The sequence below is a fragment of the Dysidea avara genome, chromosome 10 (assembly GCF_963678975.1).
Source record: "Dysidea avara chromosome 10, odDysAvar1.4, whole genome shotgun sequence".
Taxonomy (NCBI): Eukaryota; Metazoa; Porifera; class Demospongiae; order Dictyoceratida; family Dysideidae; genus Dysidea; species Dysidea avara.
In genome coordinates, this window is record NC_089281.1 from 19,646,084 (window position 1) to 19,667,494 (window position 21,411).

The 21,411-nt window shown below is 38.3% G+C and overlaps 3 protein-coding genes across 3 annotated transcripts in view; 2 read left to right on the forward strand and 1 right to left on the reverse strand.

Annotated features, from left to right (window-relative positions):
- The first annotated feature begins 1,616 nt into the window (after positions 1-1,616).
- LOC136268171 (uncharacterized) lies at positions 1,617-3,705 on the forward strand. Its single transcript, XM_066063429.1, has 2 exons — positions 1,617-3,470; positions 3,580-3,705. Exons 1-2 carry the CDS (start codon positions 1,784-1,786, stop codon positions 3,582-3,584), a joined length of 1,692 nt encoding a protein of 563 aa, XP_065919501.1. The 5' UTR covers positions 1,617-1,783; the 3' UTR covers positions 3,585-3,705.
- On the forward strand, positions 3,680-5,148 carry LOC136236830 (uncharacterized). The gene is made up of 2 exons (XM_066027062.1): positions 3,680-4,083; positions 4,209-5,148. Exons 1-2 carry the CDS (start codon positions 3,680-3,682, stop codon positions 5,146-5,148), a joined length of 1,344 nt encoding a protein of 447 aa, XP_065883134.1.
- A 5,964-nt stretch (positions 5,149-11,112) lies between these two features.
- The window catches only part of LOC136236831 (uncharacterized), a 13,942-nt gene continuing 3,643 nt past the window's right edge, over positions 11,113-21,411 (reverse strand). The window contains exons 3-12 of the mRNA XM_066027063.1: positions 21,327-21,411; positions 21,108-21,273; positions 20,180-20,485; positions 19,638-19,922; positions 15,930-16,226; positions 15,830-15,868; positions 13,266-13,382; positions 13,116-13,215; positions 12,979-13,012; positions 11,113-11,977 (exon numbers count right to left, since the gene is read on the reverse strand). The exon at positions 21,327-21,411 is cut by the window's right edge and continues 88 nt beyond it. Coding sequence (XP_065883135.1) covers positions 11,153-11,977; positions 12,979-13,012; positions 13,116-13,215; positions 13,266-13,382; positions 15,830-15,868; positions 15,930-16,226; positions 19,638-19,922; positions 20,180-20,485; positions 21,108-21,273; positions 21,327-21,411 — 2,254 coding nt within the window. The 3' untranslated portion in view covers positions 11,113-11,152. The remainder of the gene's footprint in view (positions 11,978-12,978; positions 13,013-13,115; positions 13,216-13,265; positions 13,383-15,829; positions 15,869-15,929; positions 16,227-19,637; positions 19,923-20,179; positions 20,486-21,107; positions 21,274-21,326) is intronic.

Sequence of the window (21,411 nt, forward strand, 5' to 3'; positions counted from 1 at the left end):
TGCTACAAACACCACAGCAAGTCTTAATTCTTTAGCACTTCCAATGTTACCAGTGACCACTATTACAAGTACAACAAGCCTTTTAAGTCATAGCTCTATTACCACCCCAGAACAGAGAAGCCATGTACATGCCTCCTTACAATCTGCTAACAGTCGTCTCCCTAAGCTCACATTGCCTACTTTCTCTGGAGACCCCTTAAGCTGGCAAACTTTCTGGGACTCATTCAATGCAGCAGTGCACACAAATCCTGCCTTAGGTGGTATACAAAAGTTCAACTACTTGAAGGCCCAGTTACAAGGAGACGCTGCAAGAGCCATAGCAGGTCTTCCACTCACAGAGCTGAACTACCAGCATTCAGTTGCACTACTTGAAGAGAGATTTGGACAACCCCACAAACTGATCAATGCACACATGCAAGTCCTGTTAGATATGCCTAATGCTACTGCAAGCCTTACCAGTCTCCGTCTGCTTTATGACACAGTCGCAACACACACAAGGGCACTTGCTTCTTTGGGGAAGTCGAAGGACTCGTATGGTGATATAATGGTGTCAGTTATATTGAAGAAGCTCCCTGCAGAGATTAGAAGAAATCTTGCAAGAGAACAGACAAATACTGAGTGGACGTTTGATGATTTGACAGCAGCTATTTTGAAAGAGATCAGAGTTCTCGAATCTGGTTACCAACCAAAAGATTTACATGCTTCCTCCAGAAGCACAGCGACATTTTATGTTGGATCTAAGAGCAATTTCCCAGGTTCTCACTCAGGTACTAAGAAAAGTACAGCTTGTGTCTTTTGTAAGGGCCCACATCCTTCACACTCCTGTGTTACAACAGATCAGCAAGCACGGATTGACATAGTTAAGAAGGAAAACTTGTGTTTTAACTGTTTGGGCCATCATAAGATCTCTCAATGCACATCCAGATTTCGCTGCAAGAAATGCAAGAAACGACATCACACAAGTCTGTGCAGCAGTGAGACACCTAGACCCAATGACAGCAGAAGCAGTAACCAAGGTGGTGCATCATCTGATGTTCAAGTTGTCCCCTTCACAACAGCTGGTCTGCTTACTTCAGCACTTAATAGTCACTCCCACAACTATACTTGTTTATTGAAGACAGCTGTTGCCCCTGTTATTGCTGGCTCCATCAAGACACAGGCCAACATCTTATTTGATGAAGGAACTCAACGCTCATTTATTTCTGCTGAACTTGCCACTGAACTGTGCATTCAGCCGACTTCAACACAAGGAATGGCACTAGCATCCTTTGGCACTACTACAGCTTCATACCAAGAGCTTGGTGTGGCAACTGTAGAGATTGAGACGATATCCGGTGAAGTTATTCCAATATCAGTTCTGGTTATACCATCCATAGCAGCTCCTATTCAAAGCTCAATCAACTCTTCAGTCAGAAACATGTCGTATTTACAAGGTCTCAAGTTGGCACACCCAGTAACCTCCAACCATCAATTCAAGATTTCCATCCTCATTGGGACCGACTATTATTGGACATTTATCCAAGATCACATAGTCAGAGGAGACGGTCCCACAGCTCAGCAATCCAAGCTGGGCTATTTGCTGTCAGGACCAGTACCTTCTCCACTTCTAGAATCATGATCGTCAGTTCTTTTACAACTCACTTCAGCAGTACCTACTCCAGAAGCACCAGATCTAGAACAATTCTGGTCAGTAGAAGCAATTGGCACTACCAGTGACAAATCATCTGACTCATCATTCCTACAGACATACCAAGATACTTGTGTTTATCAGTCACCCACAGGAATGTATGTAGCAAGATTCCCATGGAAGGAAGACAGACCATTCTTACCATCGAATTTTGCCATTTGTCAGAAGAGAAAAACTCACCTGCTCAACAAGTTAAGGGGTACTCCACAACTCTTGAAGATCTATGATGAGATAATACTGGAACAAGAGAGACGTGGATTTATTGAGAGGATTAATGATCACAGTACCAACAATACACACTATTTACCACATCGCCCTGTGAAGAAGGATTCCTCCACAACACCTATTCGTATCGTATACGACTGTAGCTGTAGAGAACATTCAAATTCTCCTAGTCTCAATGACTGTTTGATGGTGGGGCCTCCATTCCTTAATAACCTTTGTGCCATCTTACTCAGATTCCGTAATCATAATTATGCGCTTTCTACAGACATCGAGAAGGCCTTCTTACATGTTCAGTTGCATAATGACGATCGGAACTTTACTCGCTTCCTATGGCCAAAGCTACCAGATAAACCAGACAGCAAGTTTCAGGCATACCGCTTTGCAGTTGTACCATTTGGCTCCTGTAGTTCCCCCTTCATGCTTGCTGCTGTTCTTAATCTACATCTAAACAATACGCCTTCACCCATAGCTGATGATATGAAAGAGAATCTATACGTAGATAATATTTTGTCAGGCTGTGATACAGAGGAGGAAGTAGTACAGTACTACACTCAAGCTAGGACAATCATGAGTAAGGCAAAGTTTAATCTGCGGTCGTGGTCCTCTAACAGTCAACAGCTCCAAGAACTTGTAGCCAAAGAGAAGACAGGAGATCCTAGCACAACAGTTGGAATTTTGGGGTTACAGTGGAACATAGCAACTGATACTTTGTCGCTCTCCCCAAAGAAGTTGTCCACTAACACAAGTCTACTTACCAAGAGAGACGTGTTGCAAACATCCTCACAAATCTATGATCCTCTAGGATGGGCTACACCCATTACAATTAAGGCCAAGATACTACTTCAAGATATTTGGCAAAGCAAGCTCTCTTGGGATGAGCCTCTACCAACTGATATCAGAGACAGATGGATCGGTATTCTTGCTGACTTGTTTGAGTTACCCAAGCTAACAATACCAAGACCCTACTTCACACCATCTAATCAGAGGTACAATACTTGTAACATGTATGTGTTTTCAGATGCCAGCACCAAAGCTTATGGCACAGTAGTGTACTTATGTCAGCAGGGCGAGGTCTGTTTAGTGATGTCCAAGAGCCGAGTTGCTCCTACCAGGACTGTTACACTACCCAAACTAGAGTTAATGGCTGCAGTAATGGCTTCTCGACTAGCTAACTTTGTCAAGTCTTCACTACATAGTTACAATTTATCTACCAATACTCACTTATGGACTGATAGCCAAATTGTGCTGTATTGGATTTACAAACAGACCAGTTCAAAGCCATTTATCAATCACCGTGTCACTGAAATTGTCAACTCCTTCCCACCTAAGATGTGGTCATTTACTCCAACATCAGACAACCCAGCTGACCTACTTACAAGAGGCATATCAGCCCAGCAGTTATTTTCTTCACAGTTGTGGCTTCAAGGTCCCTGCTGGTTACCATCAGAATCTGAATGGCCCAAGTGGTTGCCAACAGGTATTCTACACATCAACATAGCAGAAGCTGAGGAGGAGGTAGAAGTGACTACACCAGAAGATGACGCCAGCATTACTACAGGTATTTCAAATGTTGTCACCATCACACGCCATAGTAACATCTACAAGTTGTTAGCTGTAACTGCATATGTTTTGAGGTTTACTCACAATTTGTCTCGACAACACACTAGACTAAGTGGACCCTTGAGTGCTTCTGAATTGCAGGCAGCTAAGAAGCTCTGGATCTCAAGTAGCCAGCACTCATGTTTCAAGGAGGAACTCTCCTATTTGATGAAGAGGAGCAAGCACCATTGCCCTACGCTGGTTAAGCAGCTGAGATTGTTCCTTGACAAGAGTAACCTCATACGATGTGGTGGCAGAATACACAATGCCCCTGTAGCAGATGCTGCCAAATTTCCAATTCTACTACCCCCCAAACACTTACTGACTGACATGTTTATACAACAAACACACAAGAAGCTTCACCATGCTGGAGTCAGTACCACCGTAACCGCGTTGAGACAAGTCTTCTGGATTCCGACTATTCGACAACGTGTCAAGAAGCAGCTACGCCAGTGTGTGACATGCAATAGACTCATGGGTAAACCTTACCAAGCTCCAGATCCTCCACCGTTACCAAGAATGCGTCTCAGCCATTTAGGGTCACAGGAGTTGACTTCACTGGGGCACTGTATGTAAGAGACCCAACAGGAGAGAGGAAGGTTTACATATGCTTGTTTACCTGCGCCTGTACTAGGGTAGTGCATTTAGAAATTGTACATGACTTAACTGTGGATAGTTTTTTACTTGCTTTTCGTAGATTCTCAAGCCGAAAGTCACTCCCAACACAGATGCTATCTGACAATGCCTCTACTTATCTTGCTGCTGCGGAGGAAATTAAGGAACTGTTTGAATCTGATGATCTGAAGGAAGCTTTGGGGCGTCAACATGTCACATGGAGTTTTATACCTAAACGGGCCCCATGGTATGGGGGGTTTTGGGAACGCCTTATAGGCCTCACAAAGCAGGCAGTAAAGAAAACCCTAGGAAGAAAGTTTGTATCACTGCAAGTTTTAGAGACAGTTGTTGTCGAGATTGAGAGCATGCTTAACAATCGACCACTTACTTATGTGTCTACCGATATTTCTGACCCTGAACCTCTTACCTCGGCTCACCTCATGTACGGCAGAAGAATAGTGTCTGCTTCACACCCTATTGATGACCAGGAGGAGATCACTGATCCATCCTACTTGACTGACAAAGACATGAGAAAGGCTGTAAACAAGCATTCAAGACTTATTCAACAGTTCTGGCTTTGGTGGAAAAGGGAATATTTAACTGCCCTTAGAGAATTTCACAAAGCTTCAGGAAATAACAAACAGTGCATCAAGAAGGGTGATGTTGTGTTGGTCCATGATGACACCCCAAGACTCCACTGGAAGTTGGCTATAGTGGATGATCTAGTCGAGGGAAATGATGGATTAGTTCGCTCAGCCCACATTTCAACTGCTAACTACAAGACTAATAGACCCATCACTAGACTATATCCATTGGAAGTTGTCAGCACTCCAAATAACAATTTGACTGGAGAGAGTACAGAGGATAGTTCAACCCCAGTAAGTATGCAACAACAATCTAATACTGATGTTCAAAGTGATGGTCCAGTACTACCAAGACCTAAGAGAGCAGCTGCTACTAGAGCTATGAAGACAATTTCAGAGTGGACTAATACACTACGCCGCCCCCCGGAGAAAATGTAGAGAACAGGTTATATAGCGCTTATTATTTAGAATTAGTGTGTACTATTTAGAATGTATTATGTAATGTTTAATCACGTGAGAATACTGTGGCATGTGTTGTGTGTGCTCGAGCTGAGGGGAATCCGTCGACATCATGGCAATCCGGGATAGTTCCAGTTCGTTACAGTCCTGATCGCGAATGTTTTCAGATATTAACTGAGTCCAATGAGACACCATTAAGATAGTAGCCTCCAAAGCTGTGCATTTCCACTGTAAACACTTGTAATTTACTAGTAAACGAATATCCGAATGGTAAATTTAGTATCCGGATAAAATCTTAATGAATGAATATCCAAATGAATTGAATATTTGTTGCAGCCTTAGATTCTATACTGCTAATCATGCACATATGACATTCTTCCATTATGCTTACAACATTCCAGTCTATCATCATAATAAGGTAATAGCTGCAACCATGAATGAAAATTATCTAAGATAATGGGCAATACATATTAATATGCATACAAATTGATTGATTGATTGATTTTTTATTTAAGCTCAAATATTCGGCATAGCCGTTCTTCCATACAAGAGTGTACAAACAACAAATACAGAAAACAATTTACAAATACAAAAAACAATTTACAACTACAATAAACACACAGGTACAAAAGCAATAAGTAAACAAAAAGATACACATACAAATTACACATCATTACACAATAGTAAATTATACACTGAGGAAGGAAAAGTGGAGGACAGAGCAACTTCATCAGGCAGATCATTCCACCAGTGTGCAGCAGAATGTATAAACAGTTTCTTAGTAGAGGATAGTCTACAAAATGCTGGCTGAATAAATTTCTGAGAAGATCTAGTGTGATATTTATGATTAGTTCCAAATACTACTGGAGGATCCAGCATAGTACCATCACCCATATAAATCTTGTGTAAGGCACACAAGCAGCGGTACTTAATTAAAGATGAAACTGACAGCCAATTAAAATTGGCACGATGTTCTGACACATGGTCAAATTTGTGCAATGAAGCAGTAATACGCACACCCCAATTATGCAAACGTTGTAAGCGATGAGTGTTTGACTGAGACAACAAAGGACCCCAGACCGGTAAAGCATAAATCAGGCGAGGATAGCACAAGGGAATCAACTAACATCTTAATGACTTCAGTTGGTAAAGTCTTCCTATGGGAGTTAATCCAAAATAAATAAAAAGACATCGTCTTACAAATAGCAGCTACATGAGTTGACCAATCCAGTTTATTATCAAATGTTATTCCCAGATACTTTTGAGAGGCGACTGTGGACAAGGGAACATCATCAATCTTAACTTCAGGTGGCAAAGTGTTTGACAGTGCACGAGGTTGAAACCACATAACACTAGATTTCTTGGTGTTAAATCGCATCTTACTCTGCTTAATCCATGAAAGAAGGTGAGACAAATCCTGGGACAGGCACCTACGCACTATTTCAAGGGATGGGCCAGTACGAAACAGTGCAGTGTCATCGACATATTGCAACAGCTTACCATGGATAACTTGAGATGACATTTCATTGACATATACCAAAAATAGCAGTGGACCCAGGGCACTGCCCTGAGGAACACCACCTCTCACCAGTCCCCAGCTAGAATATGAGTTAGAATTCTTTACACATTGAAGAAGATCAGACAAATAACTTCACAAACCAACTTATCTCCGTTCCATAGAGTCCAAGTGCATTTAATCTCTGTAATAATATACGATGGTCAAGAGAGTCAAAGGCCTTACGAAGGTCCAAAAAGGCCACACAAGCACAAGACTTCCTGTCCAGGGCAGAAATGATAGTATCTACAGCCACCAAAAGAAATTGCTCTGTTGACCTCTTCCGCCAATAGGCACATTGGTGGGACTAAGTAGTTGGTGACTCTCAAAATAAGCATTTAATTGCTGTGCCACAAGCCTCTCCAGGATCTTTGCTACTACAGGCACTACAGAGATTGGTCGAAAATTGCCAGGGTTATCCCTGGATCCACTCATGAAGACAGGAGTAACATTAGAACGCTTCCATTCACAAGGAAACACACCTGTCTCCAAGGACTTATTAAACAACTTGGTTAATGGGTTAGTGATCTCTGCAGCAATTTCTTTAAGAAACCTAGCCAAAATACCATCTGGACCAACAAACTTCTTTACATCTAAATTTTTTAACATTGAAAACACAACAGATGAAGGAATTGCATGAAATGTAAAGTTGGAGTCACTCTGTCCAGACTCTAATGGAATAAAAGCAGAAGCTGGCTGATGATCAGCAGTAGTTGCAACAGTTCTAAAAAAATCATTGATAGAGTCTAAAGAAAGATCAAAACCCATTTCTGAACTACGAACTTGATAGCGTCCAAGAACATCATTGACACCACGCCATAACTCACCAGCAGATTGCGGATTCTGTCTAGCTTGTGAGATAACAGGCTCTGCCTTCTGTGTACACCCTCCAGTGCCTAACTGGTAAAGTAGATAATAACAACAACATTTCCCTACTTAGGTGGCCTCCCCAAAGTTGGCTCCGAGCGTGGCGCTTGGCCGGAATCTGGGTGGCCTTCGGATCAAGTCACGATGGGGTTGGCTTTTTTTCACCCCTTCTAGGTATTTGTCCCGTTTCACTTTAGGATATTTAGCTCAAAGATTTTCGCTTAGGCTCCTAGGCTATGGGTAAACACCTCGAACAGGCTCTGCCTTCTGTGTACACCCTCCAGTGCCTAACTGGTAAAGTAGATAATAATAAAAATAAATAACATAATAACATAAGAGTCTTTACATAATTGATTTTAGCCTCCTGAACCAGACATTTTAAATTATTCTTAAGTTGTTTGTAAAGTAGAACATCCTCATCACTATTAGTTTGCTGAGCTTTTCTCTTTGCTTGCTTCTTCTGCTTGATAGCAGATAGGAGAGATGGTGTTAGCCAAGGAGTTGGACGATCAGACCTCATACTCTGAACAGAACAAACTGGAACAAACGTATCCAAACATTCATGAAGAATAGAGCTACCAAAGGACCACATATCATCCACACTGTCATAAATGTCCATCACCTGCCATGGGGCAGTACAAATTAAGAAAATCCCTGACTTCATTCCAGAGACAATGGCGGAAAGAACGAACCATCAATGAATGAGAAGGAACACGAACAGTAGGTACGTCCACCTCTAAGATCTGACACTGATGATCACTGAGGCCCACAGCCTGATAACACTGTAGCACTTTAAGAAGTTAATTCATAGGGGGTCTGCTAGCTTTATTGCTCCATAACCAATATTACTTCAAAAATTTCAGCCATTAAATATAGTGCATAAATGTATATATAATTATAACAAGATGTCAGTGCATGAGTCAGTATAGAACTACAAATAAATACATAATTACATTTTGTGGTAAACTGTCATACTGAAGTAATTATCAGGTTAAAACATGTATTTACACACACATGCACTGTTAAAGTTCGGCAGGAGTACTAATCATAACACTTCATAAAGACACCGATTTATACCATCAATGCAGACATGCACACAAAAGCACAAACTTCACACATGTAGCCACTGATGATGTACAGTGTGCACATTCCAATGAACAGTAACCACACAAACACTCAATGGTATGCAGGATTGAGCAGTCATGTGCATTTGCATGTCTTAATTCTGTTCTAATTTCTACCTTGTGATCAGTTAAAGGAAAGAGAGGAAGTAGTTTTGGAAGACATGGAATGCTTCCACCAATAGTTTCATCACATAGCTAGCCAGCATAATAGCTTTAGGTGTGGTCAAAGTAGATAACTCATGTACGTATGTATTTACTAGCTAATTTTGCATTCATGCATGCATGTCCTCTGTTTTGATTTCAATTAATCCTTCATGATCAGTTCATAACTATGTAGTTAGCAGGGGCGGATCCAGGAGCCAGCAAGGGGAGGGGCACAAACAGGCTAAGTTGTAGGTGGCTGGGGAGATCCAGATTCTCTTGCTAGTTGCTGCATTTTTGAAGCAGCAAATAATCACCTCTTAGCAGTGTCTCACTGATGATTTTTGTCACTTTGGCCTTTGAAGATGGCTGTGAAGTCTTAAAAGCTGTTAGAAGGTTCCAAACGTCTTCAACAACAGCAACACTATAATTAATTTTAGAGGCGCTTAGTACGCACGAAGTTGCAGAGTAACAATTTAACAGCTAGTTTGACATTGCTTTACTTCAGTTTCAGATGAAATTGTAATAAGTGCTAGTAAAATGTGCATATTTTCATAATTTATATATATATATAGCTAAACTGATCTTGGCCTGACATAAAGTTTATTATTTTAATCACAAGTTGGTATGGCTGACTCTTCCTGGGTCTTCCACGAGGGGGGGCATTTGCCCCAAATGCCCCATCCTGGATCCACCATTGGTTAGAAGAGAGAGGGGGAAACTTGGTACAGTTTTGGAAGACATGTATATAAATGGTCAAAGTACCTCCCAGTTTGTATTATTGTAAGTCTGAAAAAGAACTCAAACTGTGCATGATAAGACAGGAAGTGCAGTTTGAAGATTTTGCCGTGACTACATGTTGTTAGAGCATCAATGCACTGATGGGTCTGCATTTTATTTGCAAGAGTTTTAATGTGAATTTTCTGTCTTTAACCTTCTCTATGTGATATGATCTCACTTCAATTATTAGTGATTCTAAAAATGCAATGCTTATGATACTACACTTTATAATAATAGTAGTATAATGTATATGTCAGACGTATCAGTTATTTAACCAATAAAGTTTTAAAAAACTACTGTGAATGGCTATAATGATGTCAGATGATACCAGGGGTGGATCCAGGGGCTGGCAATGGGAGGGGCACAAACTGGCTAAGTTGTAGGTGGTTGGGGAGAGCAGCAGGGGCGGATCTAGAAATTTTCAGAGGGGTTTCAGGTTCTCTGGGATTGCAAGTTGAAGACCCTAAAAAAATCGTAGGGCGCGTCGCTATTTCAGAGGGAGTTTCTGGAAACGCCAAAACCAGAGACCTCAACCTGTAAAGTGCACTAGGAGTGAGACCTGAGGTTGAAATGAGTGAGATTTGCTTACTTATGCGTGAGGTCTCGTCTTAGTAGAAAAATTCCTGTAAAAATTGCAAAACTGCGCTGCAACTTTCTTTGGCTATTTTCAGTTAGTCTATACTACTCCATTTTTAGCCATTAGAGCACTGTTTAGTGCTTTTCCAAGAGGTTTGAAGTGAAATTAACTTCCCTAATAGTTTAATTTTCCAGGAATCGCAATGCGTGAGATGGAAAACCATGCGTGAGACAACAATTCAAGGAGTGTGTCTCACGCGTAATGCGTGAGAGTTGAGGTGTCTGCCAAACCCCCCTTAAAAACCGCCCCTGAGCAGATTCTCTTGTTATTTTTAAGCAGCAATAATCACCCCTTAGTAGGCTGATTTTTGTCATTATGTTCTTTGCAGATGGTTGTGAAGTCTTAAAAGCTGGTAAAAGGCTATGTTAGTCTTAAACACCAGCCACACGATTATTTATAGAGGCGCTTAGTGCGCACAAAGGTGCTGGGTGATGCATAGTTTGACACCTGTTTTAACTTTAGTTTCAGGTGACTTTGCAATAATTGGTGATATATGCAGTTTTAATTTTAGTCTGACAACTATGGCAATGTGTATAGTATTTCTATACGTATGGCACTTCCACTGAGGGAGGGGGGCATTTGCCCCAAATGCTCCCATCCGCCATTGGGTACATTAGTGACTCTTGTACTTCTTGCATGTGCATGCTCTTTATGGCGGCATGCTCACCATCCACCAATACCTTTTATGTGACTTCAATTCCATAGTGACCTATACTCTGTTGGATGAGAGGTGCTACTAGAAACCACTATTGTGCCCTCACTTTATTTCACTGAAGCCATTGATCTGCCGTGGAAGTTTACCTATACAGAAAATTACACTTTTCGTATATTAATCCAGATGATCATATGTATGAAAATAATTCTACTGTGTACATTCAGTCACATCAGTTGTAAACCATTGCCATTGTCTACATTAAAGGTGACATTGGCCATGGATGAGTGATGATATACTTCTGTAGTAGGTGTAGCACACTGGTGGTTAGCTGCAAGGGAAGAATCATGGATGGCTTTGCTATTATTGAATGGTGTGAAAGATAGAGCATACGTAGACTGATCTAGCATATCATGACAGTTAGGTATTGCAATTGTGTTAGAGTTAGATGATTGACAGGAGCTGTCACTGCTGAATGCAATGTCGTGATCAACATAGTTTCCTTGTGAGAGTAAATTAAAAGAACCACCACCATCTAATGGTGAACTGTCACTTGCTATGTCTTGTGTTTGTGATGAACTGATTCCATTTATTGCATCCTCTGCTGCAGTGTGGTAATCTTGGGCTTGGTGATTCCAAGTAGAGGGAGTCTCTTCAGTAGTAGACATGCTGCAATTGCTGATAGAGCGGGTGGTATGTAATAGCTCTATGGCTTTCTCCTCTGAAATGTACATCTCATTGTCAAATTCTGAAGTGTTACTTCTTTGACTATTATCATCTTCAGTATTGACTCCTAAGTCATGTGTTAAATCAGATAAAATCTGGTGTATTTTATTCTGGGGTACATCAGGTTTGTGGCCATACACACAATTCAACATTTCCTCATTTGTTATGCTGTATGAAATAACTGATATACATTCTTCATTGATACTTTCCAGTTCACAGTCCTTAATCCATCCAGCAACCTTTTCACCCACACTGAGACATTCTATTATACTTGGTGCATCTCTGCCAATTGCTAGGTAATAACTCTCATCATCAATAAGTAGCATCTACAAAAGTCAAAAAATTGTGATGAGATAATTTAACAAAGCTGTCAAGAATAGGAACAACATCTTCATTGTTCTTAGAATCAGTTAACCAAAGTTTGGATAATTGGTATCAGTATAGCTGATGTTTTATTGTATCAATAATAAGATTGATTCTTCTGTTAGACTAATGAGTGTTCTATTAGAGTACTCCAAATGCAATATGATTTTTGGTTACTTACAAATGTGTTAAATACTTGTTTTAAATTAAGTGATTTTAAAAACATTTTCTAGAGTTATGGACCATTTGCTATCAGAAAACCAGATGGTCCTGATACATAGGCTTCAGTTTAGAAACCTGATCCTGTCACAGAGCAATTAAGTTCTTTAATTACTAGTGATAGCAGGAAAGAGTCCATTACCGTGAAAATTTTGACAGAATTTGAATAATGGTCGCAAGATGGTCTTAAGACAGAGTACACAGAGCAATACGAAATAAAATATGGAGAGTCAGCATCAGTCAGTATCGGTATAATGCATTTTGCTGTGTATCAGAGAGTCTATATGCTCTTTAATTATAATTTGCAACTGAATGGTATTAAACTAAGCAACTGTACACAAAGGAAGATATAAAAACTGGCATTGTCACTTAACTATGTCTCAAGGTTACATTTGCACTCTAGTAATATTACTTTTTGTTGCAGGTATACTAGTGTGTTTGCTTTACTTGGATACACCCTTTTTACTGTGCCAATTGCTGTTCTTGTATGGTACATGTGCTGTTTTGTATGGTACATATATACAACATACATACACATGACACACACAAACACACACATGCATACACACACACACATGCACATGCACATGCACACGCACACACACACACACACACACACACGCACACACACACACACACACACACACACACACACTACACACACACACACACACACACACACACACACACAACAACAACAACTATCACACAAAGAAACATTTGCATCACCTACACTACAACTTACCAAACATTTAGTGCCTTTCTGCTGCAACAGTTTCCTGCATAGAAATACTATGGTAAGGTAAGATGACCAATACTTTGAAAGATACTATATTAGAATACTTATTTTAGATTTGTACAAGCATTAGTGTAGCAGTATACCTCCTCCACCTGTATGTTGTTATTCCAAGACAAATTATAATGGATATGAGTATAATCAAGGCAGCCGCTGATGAGACAATAATTGCAATTTGAGAAAATTCTGAAATATATGCAAATGTGCTTTTGTATTGGTCAATAAAATTAGTGTACCTGAATTAGAGGGTAGGATAGGTACTGGAGACGTGACATTAGGAGTAGTAGTAGTAGTAGTAGTAGTAGTAGTAGTAGTAGCAGTAGCAGTAACAGTAGTAGTAGTACTTGTAACAGCTGCAAAATGAACATGAAAATTAATAATTGTATGTAGCATGGATTGATGTATAAACACATATATGTAAAACAAACCTCTTGTGGTGACTACAGCTATGGTACATCATGAACCATATGCTTTTGCTTATAGAATGTAAGTACTGTACATGTATATGCTACACAAAATTGTTGAAACAAAATTTTCTACATATAGCTACACCATTTAACTTTTCAAAAGTATGTAGACACACATCTTTCTTAATATCTATATACATAAGAGTAGATAGTATCCATGAAACTACACCTAGCTATGTGATGTACTTGAAGAATACAAGGAAGGAAGTTAAACAAAGAATGATTATAGTGCCAACACCCATGGCTCTCTATTTTGCATTTCATTATTATCATTTTATTGACTAGGACAAGGTTACATACAACCAAGTACAACACCAATGAGGCAACCGCATTTCTTACTTTTAACTGCATTTCTTATTATTCTTAGTACTTGGTTGTATAATTATTATTGGTTTTGCTGCTAGAAACAAAGCATATATGTGTACAAAACTAAAGTTATATTATTTTCTGTAGCTATACAGCAACTGGTGTACTGATAATCACTATCAGTACCCAAGGAGCTATTTTGCCAATAACAGGGTATATATACTTTATTACCCTAGCCACCATATGAAACAGTTGGTGTTGCCTAGCAATCTTGTACACTGACAATGTATGGTTCATTTAAAACTTGAGTACATGTGTTTGCAATTACTACACATACGTATACTGCTTCCTATAGAGGGGTATTTTGATCCATCATTTAAGTATATAAAATGCAAACTCTAAAATTCAGGCTTTTGAAAATGTTTCTCTTCCACCATATTTATATGGATTTACAAATGTATCTAAAAATATAGTTGAAGATTGACACAACAAAGTTACAGAGAGATACTGGCCTACAATGCATGAGCCTAATATGGCTTCTATATAACTGTATTGCTTTGATCAAAAATGTACTTGAAGTTATGGTACTTGAATACCCTTCAAACATCATGCTATCATGCTCACTGGATGCATTCCCCTTACCTTACTCAGAAAACTTGACATTTAAACCCAAGGCTATATTTAATAGTTTGCAGCCCTCAGGCTTGGGCATATATATCAGGTAAATTGCTCGTGGCCATGGTATAAGTAATATATACCACTCACCTAATAGGTGAAGGAAGACAAACCTGCATTCACCACATTAATTTTATACAGAGGTTTGCAAACATCAATTGTGGGTTTAAATTGTGGACACAAAAAGAAATGATAGTGGGTTTCACTGGTTGTAGTGATACCATTTTAAACCAAATAACCACTTTGTGGATAAACAAAGTGACCAAAGGGGCTAAAATATACACTTAGACATATAGGTTGGGAATGTTTTAAGGCATCTTTTCATGTAGTTGAAATGTATTCTTTAGAAAAACAATCCCCACATTGCAAAAATAATTACTAAGTGATGCTTAGTAACTGAACTATGCAATGCTGATTCACTCAATTCTTTTTTGCTTCACAACAATGCCCCTAAATAAAACATGTTTAACTCAAACCACAATGCAAAACTTTAAGCAGTTCTATATAAATAATCAAAGGGACTGATGCTTTGTAACTGCTTCATCATCAAAGGCAGTTGTGGTCAGGGCTATATCATGATATCGCCCTAACCACAGGGTAATATCTAGATATTGCCCTGTGGTCAGGGCAATATGTGATATATAACCCTGTGGTTTCCTTTGATCTGAGGTGTCAAAGTGGTATGTATACATATAAATTCCTCTAAGGTTCTATAAACTGTACCAGCATATTGAGCACAATGCCTGATTTTTTTCATTTATAGTTGTTATTCCCAAGCTCATGCTGACATAATTTTTTATACACCTGTCATGTATTTAAGTTATCACACCTCTTTTTGCATGTTATAAAGAATTAAAGCTATTTATAAAATTTGGCCAATTATCAATCACACGTACATATAGAAATTAGCACTTTCCTCTTTGAGTATGACCATTCATGAAGCATTCTCTACTGCATTTAATTGGCAGATAAACTGAAATGTACAAAAGCAATTATCAAAATTCGCTTTATTTTCATGCAAAAGAAATTCATGTAAAAAATGTTTTCCATATAATTTACGTGAATGACTGCTATATTAGAGTAGTTTGATCTCATGTAAAAAATTTCATGTAAGAATTTTTGTACAAGGTTTGCACCTGAAAATTATTTTATAAAAAAAGCATATTTATGGTATAAGCATACAAATGCCTTTGGGTATAGCTTATTGGCGTTCTCTTGTAGAGAATGTGCTGTGATAACTTGCATTTCCCCTATTGTGCTATAGGCAGGTTTTGGGGTTAATTTCAAAACAGTTTATTATAAGTAACTGTTTACAACTACGTACATATGTAATTATATTTGATTGTACATACTTGGAGAAATAGAGGGAGAGTTATCATCTGAAACAACAACTATAAAAAGAAAAAAAGAACGATGGTATAATATAGCTATTGCAATCTACACTCAGCTTACTAGATTTTAGCACTAATGTTGCTGCTTTACTAGCAATGTCAAATATATTGACTGCAACGCAGGAATAAGTTCCAAAGTTCTTTTCTGTTACATCTGGTAAGTTTAATTCAGCTGTTATAATGTTACTATCAGAAAGGGTGACTGTTGTACTATCACGTGTAGTGACAACGTTGTCATCATTTGTAAACGTCCATAAAACAGTTGGTGGAGGAATGCCAATTGCTGAACAACTGAAATTAGCAGTAGTTCCCTGTAGTTCTGAGATGCTTTGTGGGGGTTGTATAACTACAGGGAGCTCTATTCAAAAATTGCAATAATAATAATTCATACACTTATGCATACATGCATAATAATACCTACATATGTATTTACATACGTACATGCCTACATACGTACATACCTACTTACATGCATACTAACCTACCTACCTACATACCTACATACATGCATGCATGCATGCATGCATACATACGTACATACACACATACACACACACATGCACACACACACACACACATGCACACACATTACATAGACACATACATACATACATGCATGCATACATACATACATACATACATACATACATACATACATACATACATACATACATACATACATACATACATACATACATACATACATACATACATACATACATACATACATACATACATACATACATACATACATACATACATACATACATACATACACATATGTACACACACATTCATACATATGCATAAATACATACATATACATACATCCATCCATGCATGCATGCATGCATGCATACATAGATACTTACATACGTGTATGTATCTACATTTCTGTTTCTAAACTCATGCCCTATATAGTAGTACTCAAAGGTACTGGTATACAGAAGGGTCCTCTCTGAAACGTGATAGGCTTTCAGCAAACAATTAAACAACTGAAGGTACAGAAGAATAAGAGAACAGTGGAGAGAAGTGTAAAAAAACTATATTATGTAGCTACATTGATTCCTCAGAAGTGGATAAAGGAAGAACAAGGGTATGCACATGTAACCACAATCTTTTTATAAAGACTTAGATGTACTCTTAATGCACAATGAGCCAAACTCATTGCAATTGAGCAGCCAATAATACTCTATAATAAATATCCACAACAGAATGTTTTGAGATAATTTATTAAAGAAAATAAAATGTAAAACTAAACAGAAATCAAGGAATAATCCAGAACCCTTCTTATATCTATAAAATAGTAGCTAGAGCTCGATAATTCAATTAATCTAGGTCTCCACTTACAGTGACACTTATATTGCATGGCCAGCCATAAGCCATAACTAAAAAACCAAGCATATACGTCCATTGAAAATAGTTGTGTATACAATGGAACCTCAAATTTTCAGTTTACCTAACCTTGAAAATAATTGTTTTATTAGAGCAGTGAGTATTCTATTAAAGTAGTGGAAAATGTCAGTGCTTGCAAGTGATAAATATATTGTTTTAAGGTAATTTTGGATAGCTACAAGCTCAGAGTTATTGGCCAAAAATTTTAGCACTAGGTGGTCCCCAGGAGCTTGGATAACCGAGTATATTTTGAACCATTTTAATGTTCAAAATCTGTCATCAGCTGGGGGCTGAGCCTCAGAACCACGACTCACTAATAAAATTAATATAGAATCCACTTTTAAAATTCTTACTATGCTTCTGGACACCCATATATAAAGCATAAAGGAAAATTAGAAATTTTATATTTGAGTATAGGGATCATTAAAAAGCAAAGAAACAAGAGAGGTTGTCTACACCTGCAGCTATACTATAGTGTACCTTTAATAATAACATTACAAATGAAGAACTCCATGAGAAACATCTCTGCAATCAAACTACTCATTGACAATAAGTTAATAACCAGCACTGTAGCCAGGGCCGCCCACAGGGGGAGGGGGGGGGGGGCAACTGGGGCATTTTGCCCCGGGCCCCAGCCTGAAAGGGGCCCCAGGAGGCCCCATGAAGGGCACCCTGAATACCGGTTTAAAAGATCGATATACTCTAATAGAGCAGTCAGATCTAAATATTCTAATAGAGCAGTCACAGTATTCTTCAGAGGAGCAGTGTAGCAAGCTTATAGATAAGGAGATGTGGTTGGTGATGGGTAGTTATTGTCATTGTCAGCAGGTTGTGACCTTTTTTTTTGGTCTTCAACTTACAACTTGGGTGAAGGGCCCCACTTTAACTCTTTGCACTGGGCCCCTTAATTTCTCTGGGCGGCCCTGACTGTAGCTATGATGTTCCAGTACAAATCAACACCTATAATGCAGTAGTGGAAAAGACAAGGGATACAAAGAAGGATAGGTGACCTCCCTTGTTTTGTTACAAAGGTTTGTTAGCTACTTTTTATTTCTACGATCCCTAATTGAAGTTAAAATTCTTAATTTTCTTTATACTTTTGTTTATTTACTTGTTTGTCACACCCAAAGATTCTTTCTGCTAGGAGAAATGGATGATTTTATCAGACCACACAGGTAGTGATTTCACAGCACGTGGGACACTGATTAACAAACAAATGGAGTGATTTCTTCAGGTGATGGAATGTCTAAAACTAAGCCTTTAGACAATGACACATGTTACAAGAACACTTGACTGAACTATCAGAAGTCTCTTTATATCACTGGAATGGAAATCCGAATCATTTGTCAACAAAGCAATTTGTCACCATTTGTCACACTTAGCTAATCACTTACAGAACTTATACTTATTAGTGCATGTCTTGATAGCTGGTTATACAACAGTGGTCATTATCAGACATACTCTACATTTCCACCATCACAAACATTGCTATGATTACACCTCCATCGGTCTGTATTGCTGGTCCTTACTATCTCCACATAAAATTAGTTCCCTGTGCATATATACTGCGGTTCTCTTATCAATATCACCTCGACCTCATCTAATGAAGTTTCTAGCTGTCATAAGGCTTATAACACACACTTCACAAGTATTATAAAGGAGGTATTATACGCTTGAAGTAATGCTTATAATGGGTGTAATAACATTATAAAGGAGATGTTATAACAAGGGTATTTTTTGTTACAAATGGCATGCCATACTACCACGAAGTGGTACCTTGTGCTGTCAGCAAGATAAATGAGACACCAAGGAGGACACAGGTGAGTCCATGAAACATACATTGTATGTACTGTGCTATGCCAAAAGGCACTGAAGTAATGTTGAATAGGGAAAAATTAAGCCCATAGTCTTTGGGGCGGTATTGAGTTACGCTTGTCTGAAGTAATTATTCAGTCAGGAAGTTAGTCAAACAGGTAGTCAATCAGTAGAAAGCTTCAATAAATGATTTTTAAAAAATTGTAGCAACTTTTTGGAAGCGTTTCAGGTCATATACTTTTGGGATTCGTTACACTATACTATGACCTAACCAATATCACCAAGGTGCCATGAAGGCACTGTGAGGCTGGTTTTAGGGTGATATTTTTTGGCCAGAAAAGCCCAAACCTTCATTATCTCTAATATACACACTTTTACACAGTACTATCATACTGCATGATGGCTTAAAAGCATACCAAACATTTTCTGACTTACACAAATAGAACAATTTGCAACAATGTTCATGTGTGTATATGTGTGCATGGCCTTTGTCAGAAATGAGCTAGGCATATACCTTTACAGAATAAGTGATACAGAATTAAATTTACAAACAACTCACTTCCAAGAATTGCACTTGCATTTCTACTATCAAATACACTGGTTGCCGTACAAGTGTAGTTCATAAAATCACCAACTTTTAAATTTGATAATGTCAAATTTGACTGTACTGTAGAGTTGTGAAGTTCCACATAACTAGTAGCTGCAATACTGTTATTATAATCACTACTCCATGTTATTTTGGGTAGGGGTATACCAAATGCATGCGCAGTACAAGTAAATGTCACTTTGCCACCTTCTACTCCTGCTGTGTTACTGGGAGCTTCTGTGATGGTTAATACTGCAACTGAAATGTATAGCAAATAATTCATACAATTTACACACTTGTATATACGTACATCACAGACACACATACGTAGTTATTACACACTTACAGGGATAAGACTTATGTGCATGATTCCCAAGGGTGTGCAAACAAGTCCCTGAGATATCATATTACCAAGCAATCGTGTTGTATTTGTTATAAAATATTAAAGTTAAGCATTTTAGTAGAATTATTTCAACATTGGCTGATTCGTAAAGTAATTGCATGGATCTACTCACCATTAAAGGACTCAGATCCACTTAACAGAGTTCCAAATATCACTAAATTACAACTGTATTCACCTTCATCATTTTCACTGAGGTATGAGAATTGTAAAGTACTAGTGTGACTGGTACCATTGGAAATAGTTGGAGTGATTGTTAATCTGTTATCATTTGTAATAGTACCATTAGGTCCTGTCCAACTAACAGTAACATTGTTAGGATTAATCATTTCATCAGTATAAGCTGTACACTGTATTTCATAACTGTAACCCAAAGAAGAACTATCAGATGATATTTTCAAATTATAAACAGGAGTTGAAGCTACGAAAGAAATTTATGGTTATCGTACATATGGATTGCCTGCTTAATTAGCTATGTAAATTGTCACATGATAAAAATGATGGTGAAACACTAATAAAACAGATCACACATAAGATCACCTCTAGGGCATAGCTATATGATTGGCTTGCAGGTATGTTAACTATAGTGATATTGCATAACTATATTAATGGCACTCAGCATTGCATGAGCACTTAAAGACACCTCCAACAGAGATAATTAGAAACTCATGTTAAAGTCACAAAAAGCGGTATATACCATCATTTTAATATACCATGAATAATAAACTTGTTGAAACAATATTGTTCTTACATCTATAGAAAATGGGAATGCAAGACAAGTATGTTTACTGGTCTCACATGCATGGCCAGACTACTTTTTCTCTCTTTGTCATTGGATGGGGAGTAAAAAGGTCTGGTCTGGTTTGATTGTTCTAGCTCCTAGCTATGTATACTACAGACCAGTGATGGATCATGTTTACAACAACCAGGGTTGTCAGAACAAATGTGGGTATATATACACTGGATCATATTTCCTCCGCCCTACCTTGGTTACCCAATGACAAAGAAAAAAGCAGTCTGGCCATGCAAGACTACATGCTTACCTGAAATTGAACAATTTTCTGAACTAGTCAACTTTGTTGAAAATGGATCATTAAAATCAACAAAATAGACTTCCACAATGCATGTTGTTATTTCATTAATGTACATTAACTCCCACTCCCATCCTCCATTTAACCCTGTAGGCCCATGAAATGGGCATCCATTTGTCTATTAAAAATATAGTATGTGTATACACACCTTTGTACAAACAGTTAACATACCTTTGTGTACCCATTGTCACAGTTAATTTTTGCACCACAGTTTTGAATACTCCCACGAATATCTTCAGGTGTCATATCTGGTGAT

Excerpts from the sequence above, each read along its gene's own strand:
- LOC136268171 (XM_066063429.1), top strand. The coding sequence starts at position 1,784 with ATGTATGTAGCAAGATTCCCATGGAAGGAAGACAGACCATTCTTACCA.
- LOC136236830 (XM_066027062.1), top strand. The coding sequence starts at position 3,680 with ATGAAGAGGAGCAAGCACCATTGCCCTACGCTGGTTAAGCAGCTGAGA. Across the intron at positions 4,084-4,208 it reads ACTTCACTGGGGCACTGTAT|ATTCTCAAGCCGAAAGTCAC; the intron begins GTAAGAGACCCA and ends TGCTTTTCGTAG.